Source organism: Dipodomys spectabilis, unplaced genomic scaffold, assembly GCF_019054845.1.
Source record: "Dipodomys spectabilis isolate Male_0828 unplaced genomic scaffold, ASM1905484v1 ptg000422l, whole genome shotgun sequence".
NCBI classification, from domain to species: domain Eukaryota; kingdom Metazoa; phylum Chordata; class Mammalia; order Rodentia; family Heteromyidae; genus Dipodomys; species Dipodomys spectabilis.
The window spans coordinates 7,215,457-7,239,564 of record NW_024871099.1 but is presented as its reverse complement, the minus strand read 5'-3'; the positions used below and the strand labels follow the sequence as shown (position 1 = coordinate 7,239,564).

The window sequence follows — 24,108 nt, the reverse complement described above, 5'->3', positions numbered from 1 at the left end:
GTTGTGAGCCATCAGCACCCGGCTTGTGGTAGTATTTTTAATATTTAAGATCCATGTGGCTTTGGGCTACCAAAGTACTGGATCACCATTTTGGAGGCATCCAGATAGAGAATTACTTATGATCCAACTCCCCAAACTACCCTTACTGCCCATGTAATTGTAACTCCTCTGTACAGTATTCTCACACACACAAAAAAAACTACCCTTACTCTGCCTGAACCCCTAGACCTGCAAGCCCTGGAAACCCCCAATCTTCTTCCTCAGATGAAGAGATGGAGATTGTCCTTATACCTTGAAATAGCCATTGGTACCTCATAAATGGTAGCATAGAGCCAAGTCCAGTTTTCTGGACTAGGAGTTAAATGGAAATTCATTCTTTGCCTCTTGATCACTCTCTTCTATCTCTCCATTCTGCCCGCCTCTTCTTCCTCACTTCCTGCCCTCTACCACTGCCGCAGGAAGGCCAGCAACTGATTCAGGAAAAGCCGGAGCTGGCGGCTTCTGTGAGGAAGAAGCTGGGTGAGATCCGGCAATGCTGGGCCGAGCTGGAGAGCACCACCCAGGCCAAGGCCCGGCAGCTCTTTGAGGCCAGCAAAGCAGACCAACTTGTGCAGAGTTTCGCAGAGCTGGATAAGAAACTTCTTCACATGGAAAGTCAACTGCAGGATGTGGATCCTGGTGGGGACCTGGCCACTGTTAACAGCCAACTCAAGAAGCTGCAGGTATGGATGGCTGGGGATGTTCAGGTTCCACCCACCCCCTGACCAAAGTATTTCAACCTGAAGGGATTTAATGCTGGGATTTATTTCAAGCTTGTGGAAGAGCTGGAAGAGCACAAAAGGAATACTGAGGCAGTATTTGCTAGTAATAACTGTTAGAAGCAGTCACTACTCACAGGGCACAGGGCATGGAAAGGAAGCTGGGCGCCGGTGGCCCATACCTGTCATCCTAGATACTCAGGAGGCTGAGATCTGAGGATCGCAGTTCAAAGCCAGCTCAGGTAGGAAAGTCTGTGAGACTCTTATCTCCAATGAACCATCAAAAACCAAAAAGCCAAAGTGGAGCTGTGGCTCAAGTCGTAGAGTGCTAGCCTTGAGCACAAAAGCTCAGGGATAGTACCTAGGCCCTGAGTTCCAAGCCCAGTACCGACACAAATTAATTAATTAAGAGGAGCCAAGGAGCAGTAGATACATAATCAGCACACTGAAGCTCTCTCTAGATCCTGGTACCTTTTGTTTGAAGAAATGAAGGATCAGAGGTAGGAAAGTCATTGAGACTCCAATTAACCAGAAAATAAAAATGCTGAGCTAGAAATAAAGCTGTGTCCCAAGTAGTAGGACACCAGCCTTGAGCAGAAAAAGTCAAGCAAGAGCCGGGTGCTGGTGACTCACTCCTGTAATCCTGGTTACCCAGGAGGCTGAGATCTGAAGATCTAGGTTCAAAGCCAGACCAGGCAGGGAAGTCCATGAGATTCTTTTTTCTTTGTTTTTTTTTCTTTTGGTGGGTCGTGGGGCTTGAATTCTGGGACTGGGTGCTGTCCTTCAGCTCTTCAGCTCAAGGCGAGTGCTCTACCACTTGAGCTACAGCGCCACTTCCAGCTTTTTCTGCTCATATTGTGCTGAGGAATCAAACCCACGGCCTCATGAATGAAAGGCAAGCACTCTACCACTGAGCCACCTTCCCAGCCCTTCCATGAGATTCTTATCCCCAATAAATTACAAAAAAAAAAAAAAAGCTGGAAGTGGAGCTGTGGCTCCAGACGTAGAGTATTAGCCTTAAGCAAAAGAAGCTCAGGGGGGCTGGGAAGGTGGCTCAGTGGTAGAGCGCTTGCCTTGCATGCATGAGGCCCTGGGTTCGATTCCTCAGCACCACATAAGCAAAAAGAAAAAAAGCCGGAACTGGTGCTGTGGCTCAAGTGGTAGAGTGCTAGCCTTGAGCTGAAGAGCTGAGGGACAGCGCCCAGGCCCAGAGTTCAGGACCCACGACCAGACCCCCCGCTAAAAAAAAAAAAAAGAAGCTCAGAGATAACACCCAGACCCTGAATTCAGGCCCCAGTACTGGCACACACACAAAAAATCAGTAGCCAAAAGCTGGGTTGGAGGCATGACTCAAGTGGTAGGGCACTAGCCATGTACAAGGAAACTAAGCAAGGGTGGAGCATAAGAAGATATGATTTAGCCAGGCAGTGGTGGCTCACACCTGGAATCCTAGCTACTCAGGAGACTAAGATCTGAGGAACTTGGTTCAAAGCCAGCCTGGGCAAGGAAAGTCCCCAAGACTCTTATCTCCAGTTAGCCATGTAAAAACGGGAAGTGGCACTGTGGTTCAAAGTGGTACAGCACTAGCCTTGAGTGAAATAGCTCAGAGATGGTATCCAGGCCCTTAGTTTAAGCCCTACAACTGACAAAAGAAAAAAGAAAAGGACAGAGAAAAGGAAAGACAAGAGAAAAGAAAAGAAAAAAGTGGCTGCTCACATACGCTTCTGCATTTGATCTGTCCCTGTCCCCTGGGTCATCTTGTTTCTGAAAAACTCTGTGGAACACTCCATAGGGCATTAGAAGGAGAAAGGCAAATAAGACCTTACTTTTATTTATTTATTTATTTTAAAGTTGTAACTAACTAGTAGCCAAGTGTGGTATTACTTTCCTGTAATCCCAGTCACTTGTTAGGCAGAGATAGATGGCAGTTTTGGAGTCTGGCCTTGGGCAAAAAAAGGGTAAGATACTTATTTTAAGGAAACAAACCAAGCTGGGTGCTGGTAGCTCACACTTGTAATCCTAGCTACTCAGGAGGCTGAGATCTGAGGATGGCAGTTCAAAGCCAGCCTGGGCAGCAAAGTTTGTGAGACTCTTTATCTTCAATAAACCATCAGAAAATCAGTAGTGGCACTGTAGCCCAGGTGGTAGTGAGCTCGCCTTGAGCTAAGAAGAGCTGAGGGACAGCACCCAGGCTCAGAGTTCAAGCTCCATGACCACCACCACCATCACCAACAAAGAAAGAAAGAGAGGGGGGGAGGGAGAAAGAAAGAAAGAAAGAGAGAGAGAGAGAGAGAGAGAGAAAGAAAGAAAGAAAGAAAGAAAACCAAAAAACCAAAGCACTGAGGATGGGATTTCCCTCTGAGACCCTTAATTCAATCCTCAGTACTGAAAACAAAACAAACAAAACCCCAAACAGTGACCTTGTCCACAACCTTGACAAGATGTTGGATTCCAGGGTGTCGAGGCCATACTTTGAGACGCGCGGATGGCTGCACCAGGCTGTGCCTGGCACCGTTAGCCCCGCCTCCTCTCTGCAGCATTGCCAGCAAGCCACCGTTACCTCATGCGTCCAGAAAAAGCCACTGCGCAGCAAGCATCTGTGGTTAGCTCAAGGTCACACAGCCACCAGGTGGCTGTGTAGTACCCTGTAATTCCCCTCCACCTTTCTCCCTGGATTACTTGTGGACCCCATTGGAGACCTGTGGCGATCCTCAGGCTGGCCTCTGACAAATGAGTCACAGCTAAGATCTCCAGGCCCCTCCCTGGCTGGCAGGTACTGAACACAGCAGTGACTTGGCTGTAAGTCTTCTCTTCCGGGTGAGGCCAGTAGTGTAGATGGCCAGACTCGAGGAAACAAACAGGAAAAGCAGCCAGGGACCCAGGAGGAGAGCCTGAGCTCAGTTCCCAGCCCAGATGCATGCTCTATTTCCCCCCCCCATCTCCCCTGCTATCTCAAGGAACTCATCTGTGTGAGCTTTACTGGGTATAGAAAGGTGCCACTTAAGCCAGGCCTGAGGATCACAGGTCAAAGCCAGGCCAGCCAGGCCAGTCTGTGAGACTTATCTTCAATGAAGGCTCAGAAAAACCTGGAAGGGGCATTGTGGCTCAAGTGGTAGAGCGCTAGCCTTGAGCACAAAGAGGCTCAGGGACAGCACCCAGGCTGAGAGTTCAAGCCCCAGGACCAGCAAAAAAGAAAAAAGAAAGGAGCTGCTTAGCACAGTATTTTTTTTTTTTTTTGTCGGACGTGGAGCTTGAACTCTGGGCCTGGGCGCTGTCCCTCAGCTCTTCAGCTCAAGGCGAGCGCTCTACCACTTGAGCTACAGCGCCACTTCCGTTTTTTTGGTGGTTTATTGGAGATAGGAGTCTCACGGTCTCTCCTGCCCGGGCTGGCTTTGAACCGCGATCCTCAGATCTCAGCCTCCTGAGTAGCTAGGATTACAGGCGTGAGCCACCAGCGCCCGGCTAGCACAGTATTTTGAACCTGAGTTCAAGTCCAGCCTGAACTACAGAGCAAGTTCCAGGTTAACTTGGTCTATCCACTGAGACCCCAGCCCCTAAATAACTGGGGCTATGGCTCAGTGGACGGAATACCTGCCTAACATGTTTGAGGCCCTGGGTTCTATCCCCAATGCTGGAAGAGATAGATAGATAGACAGACAGACAGACAGACAGACAGATAGATAGATAGATAGATAGATAGATAGATAGATAGATAGATAGAGTGGCGCCCTGTTGGCTCCTACCTGTCATTCTAGCTACTCAGGAGGCTGAGATCTGAGGATCATGGTTCAAAGCCAGCCCAGGCAGGAAAATCCATGAGACTCTTATATCCAATGAACCACCAGAAAAGTGGAAGTGGCGCTGTGGCCACAGTTATTTTTTTCTCCCCCTTTCCCTTGGTCATGTTTTACTTACGAATTTCATTTGTTTCTGTTCATATCCCTCTTAGGGCACTTTTCTCTGTGTTGCTTTAAAAATATATTTTGAGGGGGCTAGGAAGGTGGCCTGGTAGAGCGCTTGCCTTGCATGCCTGAGGCCCTGGGTTCGATTCCTCAGCACCACATAAGCAAAAAGAAAAAAGCCGGAAGTGGCGCTGTGGCTCAAGTGGTAGAGCGCTAGCCTTGAGCTGAAGAGCTGAGGGACAGTGCCCAGACCCAGAGTTCAGGCCCCACGACCGGACCCAAAAAAAAAATATATATATATATATATATATTTTTTTTTTTGAGGGTAGCATATGGAATATGAATCCACTCTCTGAATTTTGCCAATTATGGGGTGTCTTATGCAGAGTGATGCTCTAGCCCACGGGGCAGGCACTCCCATCCCCCCCCCCCCCCCGGGGCCAACACTAGGGTCCCCACCACAGCCTCTCCCCCTCTCCACAGTCAGATGGGTGGGACTCAGGCAGCTCTCTCTGTGGCCCTCCCAGAAGTGGCCAGCTTGGGCCTTGCGTCCCTCTGGCTGGCCATATTGGTGTCAGAAGGCAGATATGGGGTCTCTGGGGTGGGGGTGGGGTAACAGTGAGAATAGGGTGTCCATTATCGAGAGGAGAGGCTGAGATCTGGGTAGGACAAAGGATCTGTGGTCAGAGGGATGGGGGAGGGCAGTCTTGGCACGCTGGGCTCTGTCCCGTTCCCCAGCAGAGGGAGCTCGAGGCAGGGAGCGGACCCAGTGGGGCCAGCGCCCCCAGATGGTGCCCAGCTAGGGCCTTAGAAGCTGCAGAGGGGAGGGGCGGGGGCCTCCCGAGGCCCTGCTGTCCCCTTGGGGCCTGGCCATCCAGCTTAGTGTGTGGCCCTGGCTGTCCCCCCCCCCCCCCCCAGTCTTTGTTCCTTCCGTTACCACCTCAAGGTTTACCTTCTGGATCGTTCTCTCTGCTGGCCACCTCACTTTTTATTTGAATTTCTCCTCTCTGCCACTCTTCCTCCCGCTGCCATTACCCCCTGGTGGCCTCCCCAGGTCCCCACTATTCCAGTCGGGATGTCACCTCCCTGCTCTAGGCCGTGTGCTCAGCATCCTGGCTCATGGCCTCTTGCCTGTCCTTACTGGCCCAGGGAACAGATGGTGGCGTCCTGAACCCCTGATTCTAAGCCCTCAGGGGCCCCCCAGCCAGCTGGTCCTGCTGAGTGTGACAGGGTGTGGGGGAGGGGATCCTTCCCCACCCCCCTCTCCCGGCTGTGCACCCCAGGGTTTGAATCTCTCCTGTGAAACCCAGATCTGTGACTCCCACCTATTTGAGATGCACTGTCCCGTTTATAGAGAAGCAGAATGGCCAAGAGTTTGGCTGGTGAACTGTGGTCCTAGGTTCAAATTCTGACTCAGGGAAGTTTTTACTGTGGGCCAGAGATGGCTCCCATTCCTCTTGGAGCTTCAATCTCCACAGCTGGAAGTTGGAAAGGAGCATGGAGGATCCAAGTGGGAAGGAGGCTGATCCAACATCTTGACTACTGTATGACCAGGAACTGAGGCTGCTATGCAAGAAGGCTCTTCTGTTTTGGTTTGTTTTCTGGTCCTAGGGCTTGAACTCAGGGCCTGGGCTCTGTCCCTGAGCCTCTCTGTGCTCAAGGCTAGCACTCTACCACTTGAGCTACAGCACCACTTGTGGATTTTTCAGTGTATGTGGTACTGAGGAATGGAACCCAGGGCTTCATGCATGCTAGGCAGGCACTCTACCACTAAGCCACTTCCCAGCCCCTATTTTGTTTTAACTTGGATACCTTAAAAACAAAATAACAAGCCAGGCATGGGGGAATACACCTGTAATTCCAGCCCTTGTGAGACTGAAGCAGGGGGATCAGGAGTTCAAGGCCAACCTAGGCTAGGTAGTGAGACTCCTGTCTTAAAATAAAACACCCAAATAAAACACCCAAAAACTGTTACATAATATGCTACAGAATGGTTTGGTAGGGCTGGGAAGGTGGATCAATAGTAGAGCGCTTGCCTTGCATGCATGAGGCCCTGGGTTCGATTCCTCAGCACCACATAAGCAAAAAGAAAAAAGCCAGAAGTGGCGCTGTGGCTCAAGTGGTAGAGTGCTAGCCTTGAGCTAAAGAGTTGAGGGATAGCGCCCAGGCCCAGAGTTCAGGCCCCATGACCGGACCACCCCCCCAAAAAAAAGAATGGTTTGGTAAATTTTTTGTTTTGTTATGTTTGGTGCTGAGGATGGAACCAAACCCAAGACTGCATATAAGCTAGGCAAGTGCTCTAGCACTTGGGTTGACTTGGGTTGAGCTACAGCCACAACCCAAAAGTCTAAAAGGACCATTTCTTCTTTAATTCTGCTTTTTTTTTGGCAGTTGTATGGCTTGAACTCAGGGCTTGGGCACTGTGTCTGAGCTCTTTTGCAAAGCTAGCACTCTACCACTTTGAGCCACAGCTCAACTTCCAATTTTCTGGTGGTTAGTTGGAGGTAAGAGTCTCACAGCCAGCCAAGGCTGGCTTTGAACCATGATCCTCAGATTTCAGCCTCCAGAGTAGCTAGGATGATAGGTGTGAGCCACCAATGCCCAGCTTGATTCTGCTTTTTTTTTTTTTTGTAAATCTTTTTTATTTTACCGCAATTGTAATTGTTCATCTGTTTGTGTGTGTGTGTGTGTGTGTGTGTGTGTGTGTGTGTGTGTGTGTGTGTGTGTATGTATGTGTGTGTGTTGGTACTGAGGCTTGAACTCAAGACCTTATGCTGTCCCTTAACTTTTTACTCAAGTCTAGCAAATGGAGTCACAGCTCCATATTTTGTATGTGTGTGTGGTTAATTGGAGATAAGAGTCTCATGAGCTTTTCTAGCTGGGCTAGCTTCCAAATGTGATCCTCAGATCTTAGTCTCCTGAGTTACTAGGATTACAGGTGTGAGCCACCAGTACCCAGCAATTGTACCTTTTAAATTTCCATCTTACAAGGTTTTGATTTGTGAAGTGCTGAATTTCCCCATGCCGATTGTGCATTGGATAGGTTGGGATTGTGGGGTACAGTTCACACCCAAATCAACTTAGGCAACATAAACTGAAAATCCCAGGGCTTGTGTAGCCACAGGGATGGCTGGATTTGTTTTCAAATTAAGTTCTCAGGAATCTGTCCATTTTTCAGATGTCTGGTTTTGTCACTCACTGACTTCTTTTTTTTCTTTTTGCTTATGTGGTGCTGAGGAATCGAACCCAGGACCTCATGCATACAAGGCAAGCACTCTACCACTGAGCCACCTTCCCAGCCCGAATCTGTCCATTTTTGAACCTTGTGTTAGTCTTTGGGAGGCAGGTGGTCATGGGCCTTGAACTCAGGGCCTGGGCGCTGTCCCTTAGCTCTTCAACTCAAGGCAAGCACTCTACCACTTGAGCCACAGTGCCACTTCTGGTTTTCTAGTGGTTTATTGGAGATAAGAGTCTCACAGACTTGTCCTGCCTAGGTTGGCTTTGAACTGTGATCCTCAGACCTCAGCCTCCTGAGTAGCTAAGATTACAGGTGTGAGCCAACAGTGCCCAGCTTTCCCTGAGCTCTTTGACTCAAGGCTAGCGCTCCACCACTTGAGCCACTTCTGGTTTTCTGGTGGTTCATTGGAGATAAGAGTCTCACAGACTTTCCTGCCCAAGCTGGCTTTGAACCGCAATCCTCAGATCTCAGCCAGGGTTATAGGGATGAAACACCAGCGCCAGCCCCTGTGTTAGTCTTACCAAGCTTTGCCCTTCCTGGGGGTGGGGGGAGGGTCTGCAGTATCCTAAACTCTGTCAGTTTAGGAACCCCATGGGAAACTGAGCACACACTTTCCCAGCCTGGGAGAAGAGTTTTCATTGGCTCATCTTGGGTCACATGCCTACCTTGACCCAATCATAAGCTGAGATGTTTCAAGTTTTCATTGATTGGCCCTGAGTCACATGATTAGGTTTCATTCCCCCCCCCCCCCCCCCCCCACCAAGAAAGCTAGAACTAGAAGTGTTTTCATTGGTCTACTTTAGGTAACTTGACCATATCTCACCCAATCATGATTGCCAGAGTAACTTTACTGTTCTGATTGGCCATGACCTAGCATGGAGCTCTAGGTTTGATTAGTTCCTCGGTGGGATTTAAGATCTTTGTAAAGCAGGGAATGGGTGTTGGCCCTCGGGCAAAGCCACAACTCTACACTACAGAACATTAGAATGAACATTTTTACTCGGAAACTCTGGGAGGTAGTTGCACACTGAAAATCTCAGCTATTGGGAAGTTAAGGCAGAAGGATCATGAATTGGAGGCCTCGGCTACATAGCAAGACCCTGTCTCAGAAACAAAACAAGAGCCAGGTGCTAGTGGATCACACCTGTAATTGTAATTATATAGGAGGCAAAGATTAGAAGATTAAACTTGGAAGCCAGCCTGGGCAGGAAAGTTTGTGAGACTCTTATCTCCATTTAACCACCAAAAAGCCAGATGTGGAGCTGTAGTTCAAGTGGTAGAGCGCCAACATACAACACCTAGGCCCTTAGTTCGAAGCCTAAGGCCAACCACACAAACAAAAGCAAAAACAAAAAGCCTTGACTCAGTTCTTAAGTTGTAATTTTTGGTTTATAGCCATTTTCTATAATCTGGTACCTCTTAATTTTATTATTTTGTTTTCTTCTTTAGCTTTCCTTCATCTGTTTAGAATCACATAATTAATAGATAATCATATTCTTTTGATTAACTCACTAACCTAGAAGTCTTCAGTAAAACATCTCCCTGAACCTCTACATCCACTCAAACACCCCAATATGAACCTTAGGTTTTACTTGGTGTGCATATTTCCAGATCACTGAAGAATATTTTTATTATACATTTACAATCTCTTCTTATAATTGCATTATACATTCACTTCATTGAAAAATACTTTTATTAAGTAGTTGTGCAAAGTACATTCACTTTTAATGCTTTCATCTTATTTATCTTTCATCTTTGATTTGCACGTTTGAAAAAAATACATCTTCATGGTCCAAGCATCAAAAATCATATTTTAAAAAATCCTTTGTGAAATTTTTTTCCATCAGTCCATGTTCCTTTCACAAAGTTCCCATCCCCCACCCCATCAATGCCACCTGCTATTAATTACTTGTTTACTCCCAGGCAATTTTTCATGCATGTACAATTCCCTACAAATACATATCATATGGAAGTTTCTCGATGGCTTTTTTCTCTTCCTAGGAACTCTGCTCACCCACACTCACGCAGATTTGGTTAACTATTTCATTCTGGCTGGGCAATGAGGTCATTCCCAAGTTTTTCTCATTACAAACTCCATCCACTACAGTGAAATTCCTGGACACATCTTTTTTTGTGCGTGGGTGCCAGTGTGTCTGGAGCTCGTTCCTCGAAGGGGAAGTGCTGGTTCCCAGTTAAGCATCTACACATTTTGCATTTTGATTAAGACCTGCCAACTTGCTTTCTAAAGAGGCTCAACCAATTCATACCACCCATGGTGGCTGAACACTTCTATCTCCCTCCATCCCTCCATCTCTGCCAACCCTAGATACCATCCGTGTGTGTGTGTGTGTGTGTGTGTGTGTGTATGTGTGTGTCTGTGTGTATTTGTTGCTGGTGGTGGTGGTGGTTGTGGGGCTCGAACTCTGGGCCTGGGCACTGTCCCTGAGCTCTTCAGCTCAAGGTAGTGCTCTACCACTTGAGTCACAGTGCCACTTGTAGTTTTCTGGTGTTTAATTAGAGATAAGAGTCTCAACGGAATTTCCTGTCCAGGCTGGCTTTGAACTGTGATCCTCAGATCTCAGCCTCCTGAGTAGCTAGGATTATAGGTGTGAGCCACGGATGCCTAGCCATCTTGTATATTTTTGCCAGTTGGATAGATAGGAAAGAATATCAAGCTGGGCATGCCATGGGCTCACACCTGTAATCCTAACTACTCATGAGACTGAGATCTGAGGATCATAGCTCAAAGCCAGCCTGGACAGGAAAGTCCAGGAGAGTCTCTTTTTGGGGGGGGGGGGGTCCGGTCGTGGGGCCTGAATTCTGGGCCTGGGAGCTGTCCCTCAGCTCTTCAGTTCAAGGCTAGCGCTCTACCACTTGAGCCACAGTGCCACTTCCAGCTTTTTTCTTTTTGCTTATGTGGTGCTGAGGAATCGAACCCAGGGCCTCATGCATGCAAGGCAAGCACTCTACCACTGAGCCACCTTCCCAGCCCCAAGGAGAGTCTTATCATCAATGAACCACCATGAAAAACAGAAATAGAGCTGTGGCTCAAGTGGTAGAGGTGTTAGCCTTGAGCAAAATTTCAAGAACAGTGCCCAGGTGCTAAGGTCAAGTCCCAGGACCAACACACACGCATACACACACACACACACACACACACACAATCAATCAATCAATCAATCAATCAATCTGGATGCTTGTAGTTCATGTCTATAATCCTAGCTACTCAGGAGGCTGAGATCTGAAAACCTCCGTTCAAAGCCAGCCCAGACAGGAAAGTCCACGAGACTTCATCTTCAAGTAGCAAAAAGTTGGGCTGGAAGTGTGGCTCAATGGGTAGAACCACACTGTCCAACTTTTTAAATTTATTTTATCAGATACATTTTGTCCTGGGGAAGCCATAGATTAAAGTCCTTTTACCTATCCCCACCTTATAGCTAGGACAAGTACACGCCGTCATGCCTGGCTTGCTGGATGAGATGGGCTATTGCTTTTTCTCCCACGTGGCCTCTAACCTGAATCCTTCCAATCTCTTCCTTCCAACTAGCTGGGATTACAGGCATATGCCATCACATCTCAATGCTTTTGCACTTTCTGCCTATGCTCAAGGTCCTCCGATGATCCAGATTACTATAGTTTTGTATTTCTTTTTGCTATGTGGCAAAGTAATTTAGCCCTTTGGAAAAACTACTTCACCTCTGTGAACCTCAGTTACATTCTCTGTAAAACTGATATGATCAGCCGAGAGGGTGGCTCTGAGGATGGATAGACCATCTTAGACCTGAAGGTTAGGTAATCTTCTTTAAGTGAGTTATTTTATTTTATTTTGTTTTTTTTGTTGTTGTTGTTGTTTTTGTTTTTTGCTGGTCCTGGGGCTTGGACTCAGGACTTGGGCACTGTTCCTGGGCTTTTGTGCTGGAGGCTAGGGCTCTACTACTTGAGGCACAGCCCCACTTTGGTAGTCAATTGGAGATAAGTCTCACAGACTTTCTTGCCTGGGTTGGCTTTGAACCGCGATCCTCAGATTTCAGCTTGAGTAGCAGGGATTATAGGCGTGAGCCACCGGCTCCTGGCTGAGCAGGTGATATTTGAGTTGAAGTCTGACTGGCCAGGATAAATGTGCCTGGCAGAGAAACAGCAAAGCAGAACCCGGAGTCAGGGACTGGCTCAGACTGCTGCGGTATCATACGATACCCCTCATTGTGGCTGGTCAGCATGGATCTCACTGTGGCCTGGGTTCCCATTGGAAGGGAACTGGGGAGCCACAGCAGGCTGGCAAGGGCGGGCACAGCATAGTGACGCTGCCCCTGTCCCCACAGTCCATGCAATCTCAGGTGGAAGAATGGTACCGAGAGGTGGGAGAATTGCAGGCGCAGACGGCTTCGCTGCCGCTGGAGCCGGCGAGCAAGGAGCTGGTGGGCGAGCGGCAGAACGCGGTGGGCGAGCGCCTGGTGCGGCTGCTGGAGCCGCTGCAGGAGCGCCGCCGCCTGCTGCTTGCCTCAAAGGAGCTTCACCAAGTGGCCCACGATCTGGATGATGAGCTGGTGAGAAGAGGAGGGAGGGAATGGGGGCGGGGTGAGGAGTGGGAGCGGGATGGGGGGAGGAAGAGCTGGGTGGTGGCCATGACAGGTCCAGGCTGACAGCCCTTCACCCCCTCCCCCCTGTTCCTGCCGCTCACTGAATTATTCATGAAGGCATTTATTTATCCACTCATCCATTCTTTATTCTGTTTTATCTACTTCTGGTGCATTCTCTCCTCTATTCATTTCCTCCTTCAACCACTCCACTCCTAAGTTTGCTCATTCATTTACTGGAGCAAGAATTTGTTCGCCCACTCCATCACTCTAGGTCCAGCCCTGTGTTTAGAATCTATCCTGGTCAGCAGGATGACTGCCCACAGACAATTCAGCATCTAAAGGGAAGCCGGGCACTGGTGGCTCACGCCTATAATCCTAGCTACTTAGATGGTTGAGAGCTGAGGATCATGGTTCAAAGCCTGCCCCGGCAGGAAAGTCTGCGAGACTCTTATCTCCAATAAACCATTAGAAAACAGGAAGTGGTGCTGTAGCTCAAGTGGTAGAGCACTTGCCTTGAGCTGAAGAGCGCAGGGACAGCGCCCAAGCCCAGAGTTCAAGCCCCACAACCGACAGGAAATAAAAGGTGTGTGTGGGGACACAGATTTGCGATCACTGGGCCCACTTATGGCAAAAGTTCAAAGTTATGGAGGGCTGTCTGAGGACTTAAGCCTCTGAGGTCAAGAAAATCCAGGAGTGAGAAGAATGGACTGGGAATTTCAGGAAGCAAAACCTCCATGTGGCATGTGCAAAGGTCCTGGGCTAAGCAGAATCTGCCAAAGTACAGACATCAAGACTAAGTGTCAATGCAGGCAGCTCAAGGCAAGTCATGGCTCTTAGGCAAAGGACCTTGAATACTGTGGCAGAGGGGCTGGAAGGATTCTTGGGATGTAGGCACTCTTGGAGATAGTCTCTTTGACCTGGCTCTCTGTGTCCTTCCCAGGCTTGGGTTCAGGAACGGCTGCCTCTGGCCATGCTGACTGAGCGAGGGGATGGTTTGCAGGCTGTCCAGCAGCACATCAAAAAGAACCAGGTGAGCGGAGCCCATTGACACACAGAGAGAAACAGCTCAAGGGGGTAAGTAAGGGAAAGACAGACAGACAGATGGGCACCGCAAATTTTTCTTAGATTTTTTTTTCTTAATTTCTCTGTGTATGTACACAGGTGTGCACTGGGGCTGGGGCTTGAACTCCCTCTCACTTGGCTTTTTCCATTCAGGACTGCCACTCTACCACTTATGTTACTTTTTAAAAACTTACTATAAAAGTGATGTGCAGAAGGGTGATTCACAGATCTCAGCCTCCCGAGTAGCTGGGATTACAGGCGTGAGCCACTGACATCCAGCCTTAAAGCCACTTCTTTTGTATTTTGATGAAATACTATGGCCAGTGGTTCATCCTTGTCCTAGATGATGCGTGGTTTTTGTTTGTTTGTTTTGCTTGTTAGGGTTTTTGTTTGTTTTCTGAGAACAAGCTAGCCTCCAACTTGTGGTCCTCCTGCTAGCAGCCTCTTGAATGCCAGGATTAAAGGCATGGGGTTTATGAGTGATCGAGTACTGGCAAAATGGTAGCTAGCCCGTGGTCAGTGATGGGTGGGTGTCACTCAGTGGACCCTGCTTCTCGGGGTCTCTGGAGGCCCCCCTCTATTCGGATCTCCCCTCTCTGCAGAGCCTGCGTCGCGAGATCCAGGCGCACGGGCCGCGTCTGGAGGAGGTGCTGGAGCGCGCAGGCGCCCTGGCCTCGCTGCGCAGCCCCGAGGCCGAGGCCGTGCGCCGGGGCCAGGAGCAACTGCAGAGCGCCTGGGGCGGGCTGCGGGAAGCGGCCGAGAGACGGCAGCAGTCGCTGGACGCCGCCTTCCAGGTGGAGCAGTACTACTTCGACGTGGCCGAGGTGGAGGCGTGGCTGGGTGAGCAGGAGCTGCTCATGATGAGTGAGGACAAGGGCAAGGTGCGCCCGGGCTGGGGGACCGCGGGGGGTCCGGGGGCGCCGCAGCCGGGGGCCGGCCGCTGCCGCCTCATGGCAGGCGCCCTGTGTCCCTCCCTCCCTTCGCCACCCCCCCCCCCCCCAGGATGAACAGAGCACCCTGCAGCTGCTCAAGAAGCACCTGCAGCTGGAGCAGGGCGTGGAGAACTACGAGGAAAGCATCGCGCAGCTTTCGCGCCAGTGCCGGGCGCTGCTGGAGATGGGGCATCCGGACAGGTGGGCGGCTGAGGGGCGGGGCAACGAGGGCGGGGCAACGAGGGGGCGGGCCGGTTCCCAGGAAAGGGCCAATAGAAACCGAGGCTTCACTGTTAAAGGGACCAATAGAAACTGAGGCTTCGCTGTTAAAGGGGCCAATAGGAGCCGAAGCTCCTCTGTTAAAGGGACCAATAGGAACCAGGCTTTGCTGTTAAAGGGGTCAATAGGAGCCGAGGCTTCACTGTTAAAGGAACTAACAGGAACCGAGGCTTTGCTGTCGGAGGTTGGGGCACGACTAGGATTGGATGTTGGAGTGGGATGGGCCCTCAGGGTCGTGTACTGGAACCCTTGGATTAATGGCTGGATACAAAATTGGTGCCACCGTGGGACCAGGAACAGCTGGGAGGAGGGTCGTTGGATATCAAGGAGTGAATTAGGGAAGCCATGGCCAGGACAGGCTGTGTTGGGAGGACAGAAAAACCTGGGGTGTGGAGATGGGTGTGGAGGCCAAGGCTTGAGGCCTCCTGATTTGGTTGGGTGGTGTCACTTCACTGGGCCTCTGGGAAACCAGGCCCTGGGCTGGGATCCGTTAGGGGGCACACTTGATAGACATTGGGAACTGGGCACTTGTGGCTCATAGTTGTAATCCTGACTGCACAGGAGAGTGAGATCTGAGGGTCGCAGTTCAAAGTCAGCTAGGGCAGGAAAGTCTGTGAAACTCATTTCTAATTATCTAGCAAATCTGTTAGTGAAGGTATAGTTTTAAGGGGTAGAGCACTAGTCTTGAAGAGAAAAAGCAGCTAAGGGACACTGACCAGGCCTTGAGTTCAAGCCCCAGAGCTGACACAAAAAGAGAGAGAGAGAGAAAGAGAGGGAGGGAGGGAGGGAGGGAGGGGAGGAGGAAGGAAAGAAGGAAGGGTTGATGATCACTGCAAAAGGAATTAGATGATTGTGACTTACTTAAGTGGTAGAGTGCCAAGCAAGCTTAAGGTCCAGAGTTCAATTCCCTAGTACTGTAATAGAAAGAAAGGAAGAAAGAAAGAAAGGAAGAAAGAAAGAAAAGGAAGGAAGGAAGGAAGGTCAGACTCAAAGAGTGAGCAAGGGGCTGGGAATGTGTCTTAGTGGTAGAGTGCTTGCCCATCATGCATGAAACCCTGGGTTCGATTTCTCAGTACCACATAAACAGAAAAAGCATGGCTCAAGTGGTAGAGTGCTAGTCTTGAGCAAAAGAAGCTCAGGGACAGTGACCAGGCCCTGAGTTCAAGTCCCAGGAATGGCCACACACACAAAAAAAAGTCAGCAACCCCCAAAGCAAAAACAAATAGAAATTGATCAGGAAGGGCTAACAGCATAGCTTAGTGGTAGATAGTTTGTAAGGTGATTGAGTTCCCTGGTCCCTGGACAGAGTAGGGGCCAGGTGTAAAAGAAACTGGGTGAGTCTGGATTGGGGGCAAGCTTATCAAACCTTGGATGTAAACACTTTCCCTGAGTGCTGAGATCCAGTGCAATGGGCTGAATCTGAGACTTGCAGAAAACAGTGGGGGACATGACCCTTGCCTGGCAATGCAGGGAAACAGCCTTGCTGTGAGAAGAGGAGATTCCAGGGTGGGAAGCCTCAAGGGGCTCTTTTCCCTGCCCTCCTTTCCCTCATCAGTGAGCAGATAAGCCGGCGTCAGTCTCAGGTGGATCGTCTGTACGTGTCACTCAAGGAACTGGGCGAGGAGCGCAGGGTGAGCCTGGAGCAGCAATACTGGCTGTACCAGCTCAGCCGTCAGGTGGATGAGCTGGAGCATTGGATTGCAGAGAAGGAGGTAGTAGCTGGCTCACCTGAGCTTGGCCAGGACTTCGAGCATGTCTCGGTGAGCATCATGGGGAATTGCATGGGTATGCATCAGGAGCAGTTACTGAGTATGCTAGTAAGGTTCTCTGGGTCTCAGTTTCCCCATTCAATATCATAGGGATAGCAGAAGCACTCCTGGCTCTGTTATGAGACAAATTAACACAATGCAAAGCACTTAAAACTATATGTGAGACTCGGCACTGGTGGCTCACACCTGTTATTCTAACTATTCAGGAGGCTGCGATCTGAGGATCACAGTTCAAAGCCAGTGAGGGCAGGAAAAATCCATGAGACTTTTATCTCCAGTTAACCAGCAAAAAGGTGGAAGTGGAGCTGTGGTTCAAGTAGTAGATGCTAGCCTTGAGCAAGAAAAGCTCAGGCACAGCACCCAGGCCCTGAGTTCAAGTCCTAGTCCTGGTATAACACATTTTTATTTATTTATTTTATTATTTAATTTATTTATTGCCAGTCCTGGGGCTTGAGCTCAGGATCTGTGCACTGTCCCTGAGCTTCTTTTGCTCAAGGTTAGCACTCCACACTTGAGCCACAGCACCACTTCCAGCTTTTTCTGTTTATGTGGCACTATTGCTATGGTACTAAGGAATGGTAGTAAGGTACCCAGGGCCTCATGTTTGCAAGGCAAGCACTCTACCACTAAGCCACATTCCCAGCCCCACAACACATTGTAAAAGGCTGAAGATGTAGCTCAATCGTAAACACTTGCCTGGCATGTGCAAGATCCTATGCTGAATTCCCAGCATCTGACAAAGTACAACTGTGCATAGCACGTATTCAATATGCAGCACAATGTCATTTATTAATACTCTATTATTATATGATTCTATTATTGCTACAGATTGTTTAAGAAGTGTTAGATGTTATTTCTATTTTACTGGTTTATTGTTATGACTGTATCTGACATAAGGAAGCAGGTTGGAAGGGCTGGGGGTGCAGAACTTTTGCCCACCTTGATGCTATGCACCCCCCCCCACACCCACACCCACACCATGGCCTTGTGGCAGGTGCTGCAGGAGAAATTCTCAGAGTTCGCCAGTGAGACAGGCACAGCCGGCAGGGAGCGGCTGGCAGCCGTGAACCAGATGGTGGATGAGCTGATCGAGTGCGGGCATACGGCAGCAGCCACCATGGCCGAGTGGAAAGATGGGCTGAACGAGGCCTGGGCCGAGCTGCTGGAGCTCATGGGCACGCGTGCCCAGCTGCTGGCTGCCTCCCGGGAGCTACACAAGTTCTTCAGCGATGCCAGAGAGCTTCAAGGACAGATCGAGGAGAAGCGCAGGCGGCTGCCCCGCCTGACCGCTCCGCCGGAGCCGAGACCCAGTGCCAGCTCCATGCAGAGGACCCTGCGAGCCTTCGAGCACGACTTGCAGCTCCTCGTGTCTCAGGTGGGCGCCAAAGGTGCCAAGTGGAAGGGGCCTGGACAGCAGGGCCAAGCGAAGTGGGCCTGAGCCAGAGGGGAGGAGGAAGGGGCGGGACCTGGGCCACGGGGGCAGGGACTGAGGGTGGGGCCTGGGCCACAGGGCGTGGTGGGGGCGTGGCCTGAACTGCAGGGAAGGGGTGGGGCATGGCCTGAATCATACGGATTGGTGGAGGGGCCTTAGCCACGGGGGAGGGGCGTGACCTGTGCCGCAAGGGGGCGTGGCCTGGACAACGGGAGGCCAGGAGTAAGGGCATGGCTTTGGACCACAGGGGAGGTATGGGGCGGAGCCTGGGCCTCAGGGGAGGGGGTTGAGGGCGGGGCCTGTGCCACAGGGGCGGAGAGAGAGCGGAGCCTGTGGCAGGTGGAGGGCTGGCCCCCCGACCTGGCATGCCCCTCAGGTACGGCAGCTGCAGGAGGGCGCAGCCCAGCTGCGCACCGTGTATGCGGGCGAGCACGCAGAGGCCATCGCCAGCCGGGAGCAGGAGGTGCTGCAGGGCTGGAAGGAGCTGCTGGCTGCCTGCGAGGATGCCCGGCTGCACGTGAGCTCCACGGCCGACGCCCTGCGCTTCCACAGCCAGGCCCGGGACCTGCTGTCTTGGATGGACGGCATCGCCAGCCAGATCGGAGCAGCTGACAAACCCAGGTTGCCCTTCATCCCACTTGGGGCTTCCTAGATGCTTCTAGCATCCTTCCCCAGCCATCCCCAGCCTATGTCCAGTCACCTTCCTGTAGCAAAGAGCTGATATCCGGGCACAACCTGTGTGTGCCAGACTTGTCAAGATTCCTGTCAGGCCTAGCATTGGGTTAGATGGTTACCCAGGAGACCTAAGAACTACATGCTTCTAACTAGTGGCCTGTCCTGTCTGCCAGGGAGGCTGAGGCCAAGTCCAGGAGTGTGCACTAGAAGATAAGGACCTGAAGGGCAAGGTCACGTGGCATTGTTCTTGTGATTATGGGCCTTGAGCCTTCTTTACTCAACAAAGATTGTTTTTATTTTATGTATTTATGTATATATTTATTTATTTGCCAGTCCTGGGGCTTGAACTCAGGGCCCGGGCACTGTTTCTGAGCTTCTTTTGATCAAGGCAAGTGGTCTATCACTTGAGCCACAATGCCACTTCTTGCTTTTTCTGTTTATATGGCACTGAAGAATCAGACCCCACTCTACCACTTAGCCACGTTTCCAGCCCAGATTTTTTTATATTTTTGTGCCAATCCTGTGCCAGGCCTCAGGGCCTGGGCGTGCTGTTTCTTAGCTTTTTCACTCAAAGCTGGCGCTCTACCCCTTGAGCAACAACCACTTGGGCTATTGCTGGTTAAGTGATGGGAGCCTCAGGGACTTTCCTGTCTAGGCTGGCCTCAAACCTCAATCCTCAGATTTCAGCCTTGTGAGTAGCTAGGATTACCCAACAGCGAAGATTTATAGATTTGATGTTGGGCCTTTCATATGCCAGGCTCATGTGCTACTCTGAGCTGTTAGAAAATATTTACTGAATGCTTGTTGGGGTCTGGATGGTGAACAGGCTGAGCTCTTGCCCCAAGGCTGCTTACATTCTGAGAGGGAAGACTAAACTACTCTCCCCCAAATATTAGTTCATAGAGTGAAACATTGCAATGAAGAAAAATAAAGCCAGGTGCTGGTATTTTTTTCTTACACCTTTTTATATTTTATTATCATTATATAGTTATACAGAGAACTTACAGATGGTAGGGAAAAAACAAAGGAGGAGGTAACAATGCTTGATAGGAAATGTGCTCATTACCTTGCTCATGTAATTGTAACCCCTCTGTATGTTATTTTTTTAAGTTTTTGTGAAAATACTGTACAGAGAGGTTACAATTACATGAGCAAGGTAATGAGTACATTTCTTATCAAGCATTGTTGCCTCCTCCTTTGTTTTTCCCTTACCATCCCTGCCCTCCCATCTCCATGGCTACATTGCCCCCCCCACGCCACAGATGCTGATTATACCTATATCCTAGCTGAGATCTAAGGACTGAGATTCAAAACCAGCCCAGGCAAAGTGTGTGAGATTCTTCCTTACAATTAATCACAAAAAAAGCCAGAAGTGGAGCTGTGGCTCAAGTGGTCGAACACCAATTTGAATGAAAAAACAAAAACAATATAAACAAGTGTGTGAGCCTTTGACCTCAAGCCCTAGTACCAAGATACAACACACACACGCAAGCACACACACACACACCTCTCTCATTGAATTAGTGAAGATGCTTCAGACCCAACTTGGTCATAAGAGGAGGTCTGAAAAGCTGAGAAGAATCCATTTCAGGGATTTGGGCTCATTAGCACCTGCCTATGGGGGACAGGCAGAGGCAGGGCAGCTGCCTGTGGCTCAGGTCCCCGCCCACCATCCACTGCAGAGATGTGTCTTCTGTGGAGGTGCTTATGAACTACCACCAGGGCCTGAAGACGGAGCTGGAAGCACGGGTGCCTGAGCTGACTGCCTGCCAGGAGCTGGGGCGCTCTCTCCTGCTCAACAAGAGTCCCATGGCTGATGAGGTAGGAAGGGGTGGGAGTAGAGGGTTCTCCTCTGCCCCTCTCATTGGCCCAGGAGTTACCCCTGATGTTCTTCCACCCAATCATTGATCTCAGATCCAGGCTCAGCTAGACAAGCTGGGAAGTAGGAAGGAAGAAGTGTCGGACAAGTGGGACCGCCATTGGGAGTGGCTTCAGCAGAGTGAGTGGAGACCTGGACACGTGTGGTTCAAGGACACAGGGACTTCATGGCTGACCAAGGTTCCAGGGATGACACGGACATATTGCATCCAACCCATGGGTCCCAAGAAACAAATCTCAGGGCCTGGGAGAGTGAATATGAGGGCTCCCTTACTATTGAATCTGGTTGTATTGGACTACAGGAGAGAACCTGGAACAGGTGGCCGAGATCTGAGGATCATGGTTCAAAGCCAGACCAAGTAGCAAAGTCTACTTTCAATAAACTAGTCAAAAAGAGGGTGGGGGGGAAGGCTGGATGCGGGCACCAGTGGCTCATGCCTGTCATCCTAACTGCTCAGGAGACAGATCTGAGGATTGCCTTTCAAAGCCTGGGTAGGAAACTTCATAAGACTATTTATTTTTTTATTTTTGTTGGTTGTGGGCCTTGAACTCTGGGCTTGAGCTCTGTCCCTCAGCTCTTCAGCTCAAGGCTAGTGCTCTACCACTTGAGCTACAGTGCCACTTCTGGTTTTCTGGTGGTTTATTGGAGATAAGAGTTTCATGGGCTTTCCTGCCCGGGCTGGCTTTGAACCACGATCCTCAGATCTCAGCCTCCTGAGTAGCTAGGATTACAGGTGTGAGCTACTGGTGCTCGGCATCCTTATGTCAGTTAACCACCAGAAAAATGGTAGTGGCTCTGTGGCTTAAAGTTGTAGACCACTAAAAGGGCTTAGGGACAGCACCCAGGCCCATGACTAACCAAAAAACAACAGCAACCAGAAGTGGAGCTGTGGCTCAAGTAGTAGAGTGCTAGCCTTGAGCCCAGAAGCTCAGGGACAGTGCCCAGGTCCTGGGTTCAAGACCCAGGACTGGGTTCAAGAGCCAGGTACCAGTGGCTCACACCTGTAATCCTAGCTACTCAGGAGGCTGAGATCTGAGGATTGCAGTTCAAAGCCAGCTTGAGCAGGAAACTCTGTGAGACTCTTATCTCCAATAAACCACTCAGTAAACCATTAGTGGCGCTGTGGCTCAAGTGGTAGAGTGCTAGAGCGCTCGCCTTGAACTGAAGAGCTGAGGGACAGCGCCCAGGCCCAGAGTTCAAGCCCCACGACTGACAAAAAAAAAAAAATAGAGGAGATAGCTCTAGGTTGACTCTGCTGTACAGCCAGCATGTCTGGGCCAGGATGGGTGAAGCAAAAGAGGGATTAGATGTCCCCCCAACGCCTTTCCCTGCATGCCTGCCCCCAGTGCTGGAAGTGCACCAGTTTGCCCAGGAGGCGGTGGTGGCTGATGCCTGGTTGACAGCTCAGGAGCCCCTCCTGCAGAGCCGGGAGCTGGGCAGCAGCGTGGACGAGGTGGAGCAGCTTATCCGGCGACATGAAGCCTTCCGCAAAGCAGCCGCAGCGTGGGAAGAGAGATTCAGCTCTCTACGACGCCTGACCACGGTCAGCACCCCAGACTCTGCCTCCCACCTGGACTTGGAGGCCTCAGTCCTGTGTTGAGAGTGGAGACAGATGCTTACTGGGCAATCAGCAGGTGTGAAGGGGGCAGGAACAGACTGGCACTAGGAAAAGCCAGAGGGTACAGGATACAGGGAGCCTGGATAGCAGAGGCCCAGAGGGCCAGGAGAATAGAGCAGCACTTGATCTGGTTGTAAGAATGAGGTGAAGAGACCATTATAACTTACAGTCTGGGGGCTGGGAATGTGGCTTAGTGGTAGAGTGCTTGCCTAGCATGCATGAAGCCCTGGGTTCAATTCCTCAGTACCATATACACAGAAAAAGCTGGAGGTGGCGCTGTGGCTCCAGTGGTAGAGCGCTAGCCTTGAGCTTTGAAACAAAGCTCTGGGACAGTGACCAGGCCCTAAATTCAAGCCCCAGGATTGGCAAATAATAATAATTGTTATTATTATTTAAAGTCTGAGTTGGGATATTAAGGAATTAGTGTAGAGGAAGGTCAGAAAGGCACCTGTAAAATAATCACAGCTACTCTGGAAATTGAGCTCTGGCGGCTCTTGAGTGAGCTCAATTTCCAGGCCAGCCCAAACAAAAAGCTAGTGAGACCCCTATCAACAAATAACAGGAAGCGGGTGGGGAGACCAAAAAACAAAACAAAACCAAAGCCTGTAATACCCTGTCTGAAAAATCACTAACGCAAAAAAAGGACTGAGCTCAAGAACCTGCCCTGACCAGTTCAAGGCCCCGAGTTCCAACCCCAGTGCCATCAAAAATAAAGATTTGGCCTTCGTTTACCTAAAGACTAGGCATTCATTAAGCAACTGGTAGAGAATAATAACGCAGGGCCTGGAATCCTTGCTCCTACAAAGCACCCATAAAGCTGAATGTCCAGGCAGAACCGCCCCTCCAACTGACCCCTCTATCCCCACCCCTTCTTGACTCCAGATCGAGAAACTGAAGGCCGAACAGAGCAAGCAACCACCCACCCCTCTGCTGGGGCGCAAGTTCTTTGGGGATCCCACGGAACTGGCAGCCAAAGCAGCCCCTCTGCTGCGACCAGGGGGCTACGACAGAGGCTTGGAGCCCCTGACCCGAAGGGCCTCGGACACGCTGTCGGCCGAGGTGCGGACCCGGGTGGGGTACGTGCGCCAAGAGCTCAAGCCCGAGCGCCTGCAGCCGCGCATCGACCGGCTGCCCGAGGCCCCGGCCAGGGCGGAGCCCGTGTCCCCGCCGGCCGCGCCCTCGGACACGGTGGACGCGCCAGTGTCCCCCATCACGGTGGTGGAGCAGGTCCGGCCTCGGCCCGAGCGCCAGGAAGCTGCAGATCGCGCCCCCGAGGAGCTGCCCCGGAGGCGGCGGCCTGAGCGCCAAGAGTCGGCCGATCAACCCGAGGAGACTTCCCGGAGGCGGCGGTCGGAGCGGCAGGAGTCTGTGGAGCACGAGACGGCGCACAGCCTGACGCTGGGCCGCTACGAGCAAATGGAGAGGCGAAGAGAGCGGCGGGAGCGGCGGCTGGAGAGGCAGGAATCCAGCGAACAGGAGACGCCCACCAGAGGAGAACTGGTCAAGGGGTGAGGCCTCCCAGCGATCCGGAAGGGTGCGGGGAAGCCAGACCTCCCAGAACCCCAAAGGCCCCCAAGAGTCAGGAACCCCAAGGAGCAAGGTGGCATCCTGGGTCCCGCCAGAGGTGGATGGGCCTATGGTTCGCATGGGCAGCCTGCTTGATTGATTGGAGGAAGAGCAGAGACCAAATCTATCCTAGCTCTGCCTCCAGGAAGCTCAGAATCTGGGGGAGAAGTCCCTGGGGGATGACAGACTTGTCACCAATCAATGATAGGGCTGGGATGAGGATCCCAGTGGAAGAGAACTCAGGGGGGGAACGTATAGAAAGGTGACAGTGGGTTCGAACACTTGGAGATGGCAACTTGCTTTTTTTTTAATCTTGAGACTGGTTAAAATTCAAAGGGGGAGCTGGGCACCGGTGGCTCACTCCTAGACTCCTGGCTACTCAGGAGGCTGAGATTTGAGGATCATCGTTCAAAGCCAGCCT

At 50.8% G+C, this 24,108-nt stretch overlaps 1 protein-coding gene across 1 annotated transcript in view; it reads left to right on the top strand.

The window, feature by feature from the left end:
* Sptbn4 (spectrin beta, non-erythrocytic 4) overlaps window positions 1-24,108 on the top strand; it is a 56,841-nt gene that overhangs the window by 28,092 nt on the left and 4,641 nt on the right. The window contains 12 exon segments of the mRNA XM_042667955.1: window positions 459-722; window positions 12,218-12,442; window positions 13,416-13,505; window positions 14,140-14,418; window positions 14,540-14,670; window positions 16,304-16,508; window positions 17,512-17,892; window positions 18,326-18,570; window positions 20,307-20,445; window positions 20,539-20,623; window positions 21,850-22,046; window positions 23,004-23,629. Coding sequence (XP_042523889.1) covers window positions 459-722; window positions 12,218-12,442; window positions 13,416-13,505; window positions 14,140-14,418; window positions 14,540-14,670; window positions 16,304-16,508; window positions 17,512-17,892; window positions 18,326-18,570; window positions 20,307-20,445; window positions 20,539-20,623; window positions 21,850-22,046; window positions 23,004-23,629 — 2,867 coding nt within the window.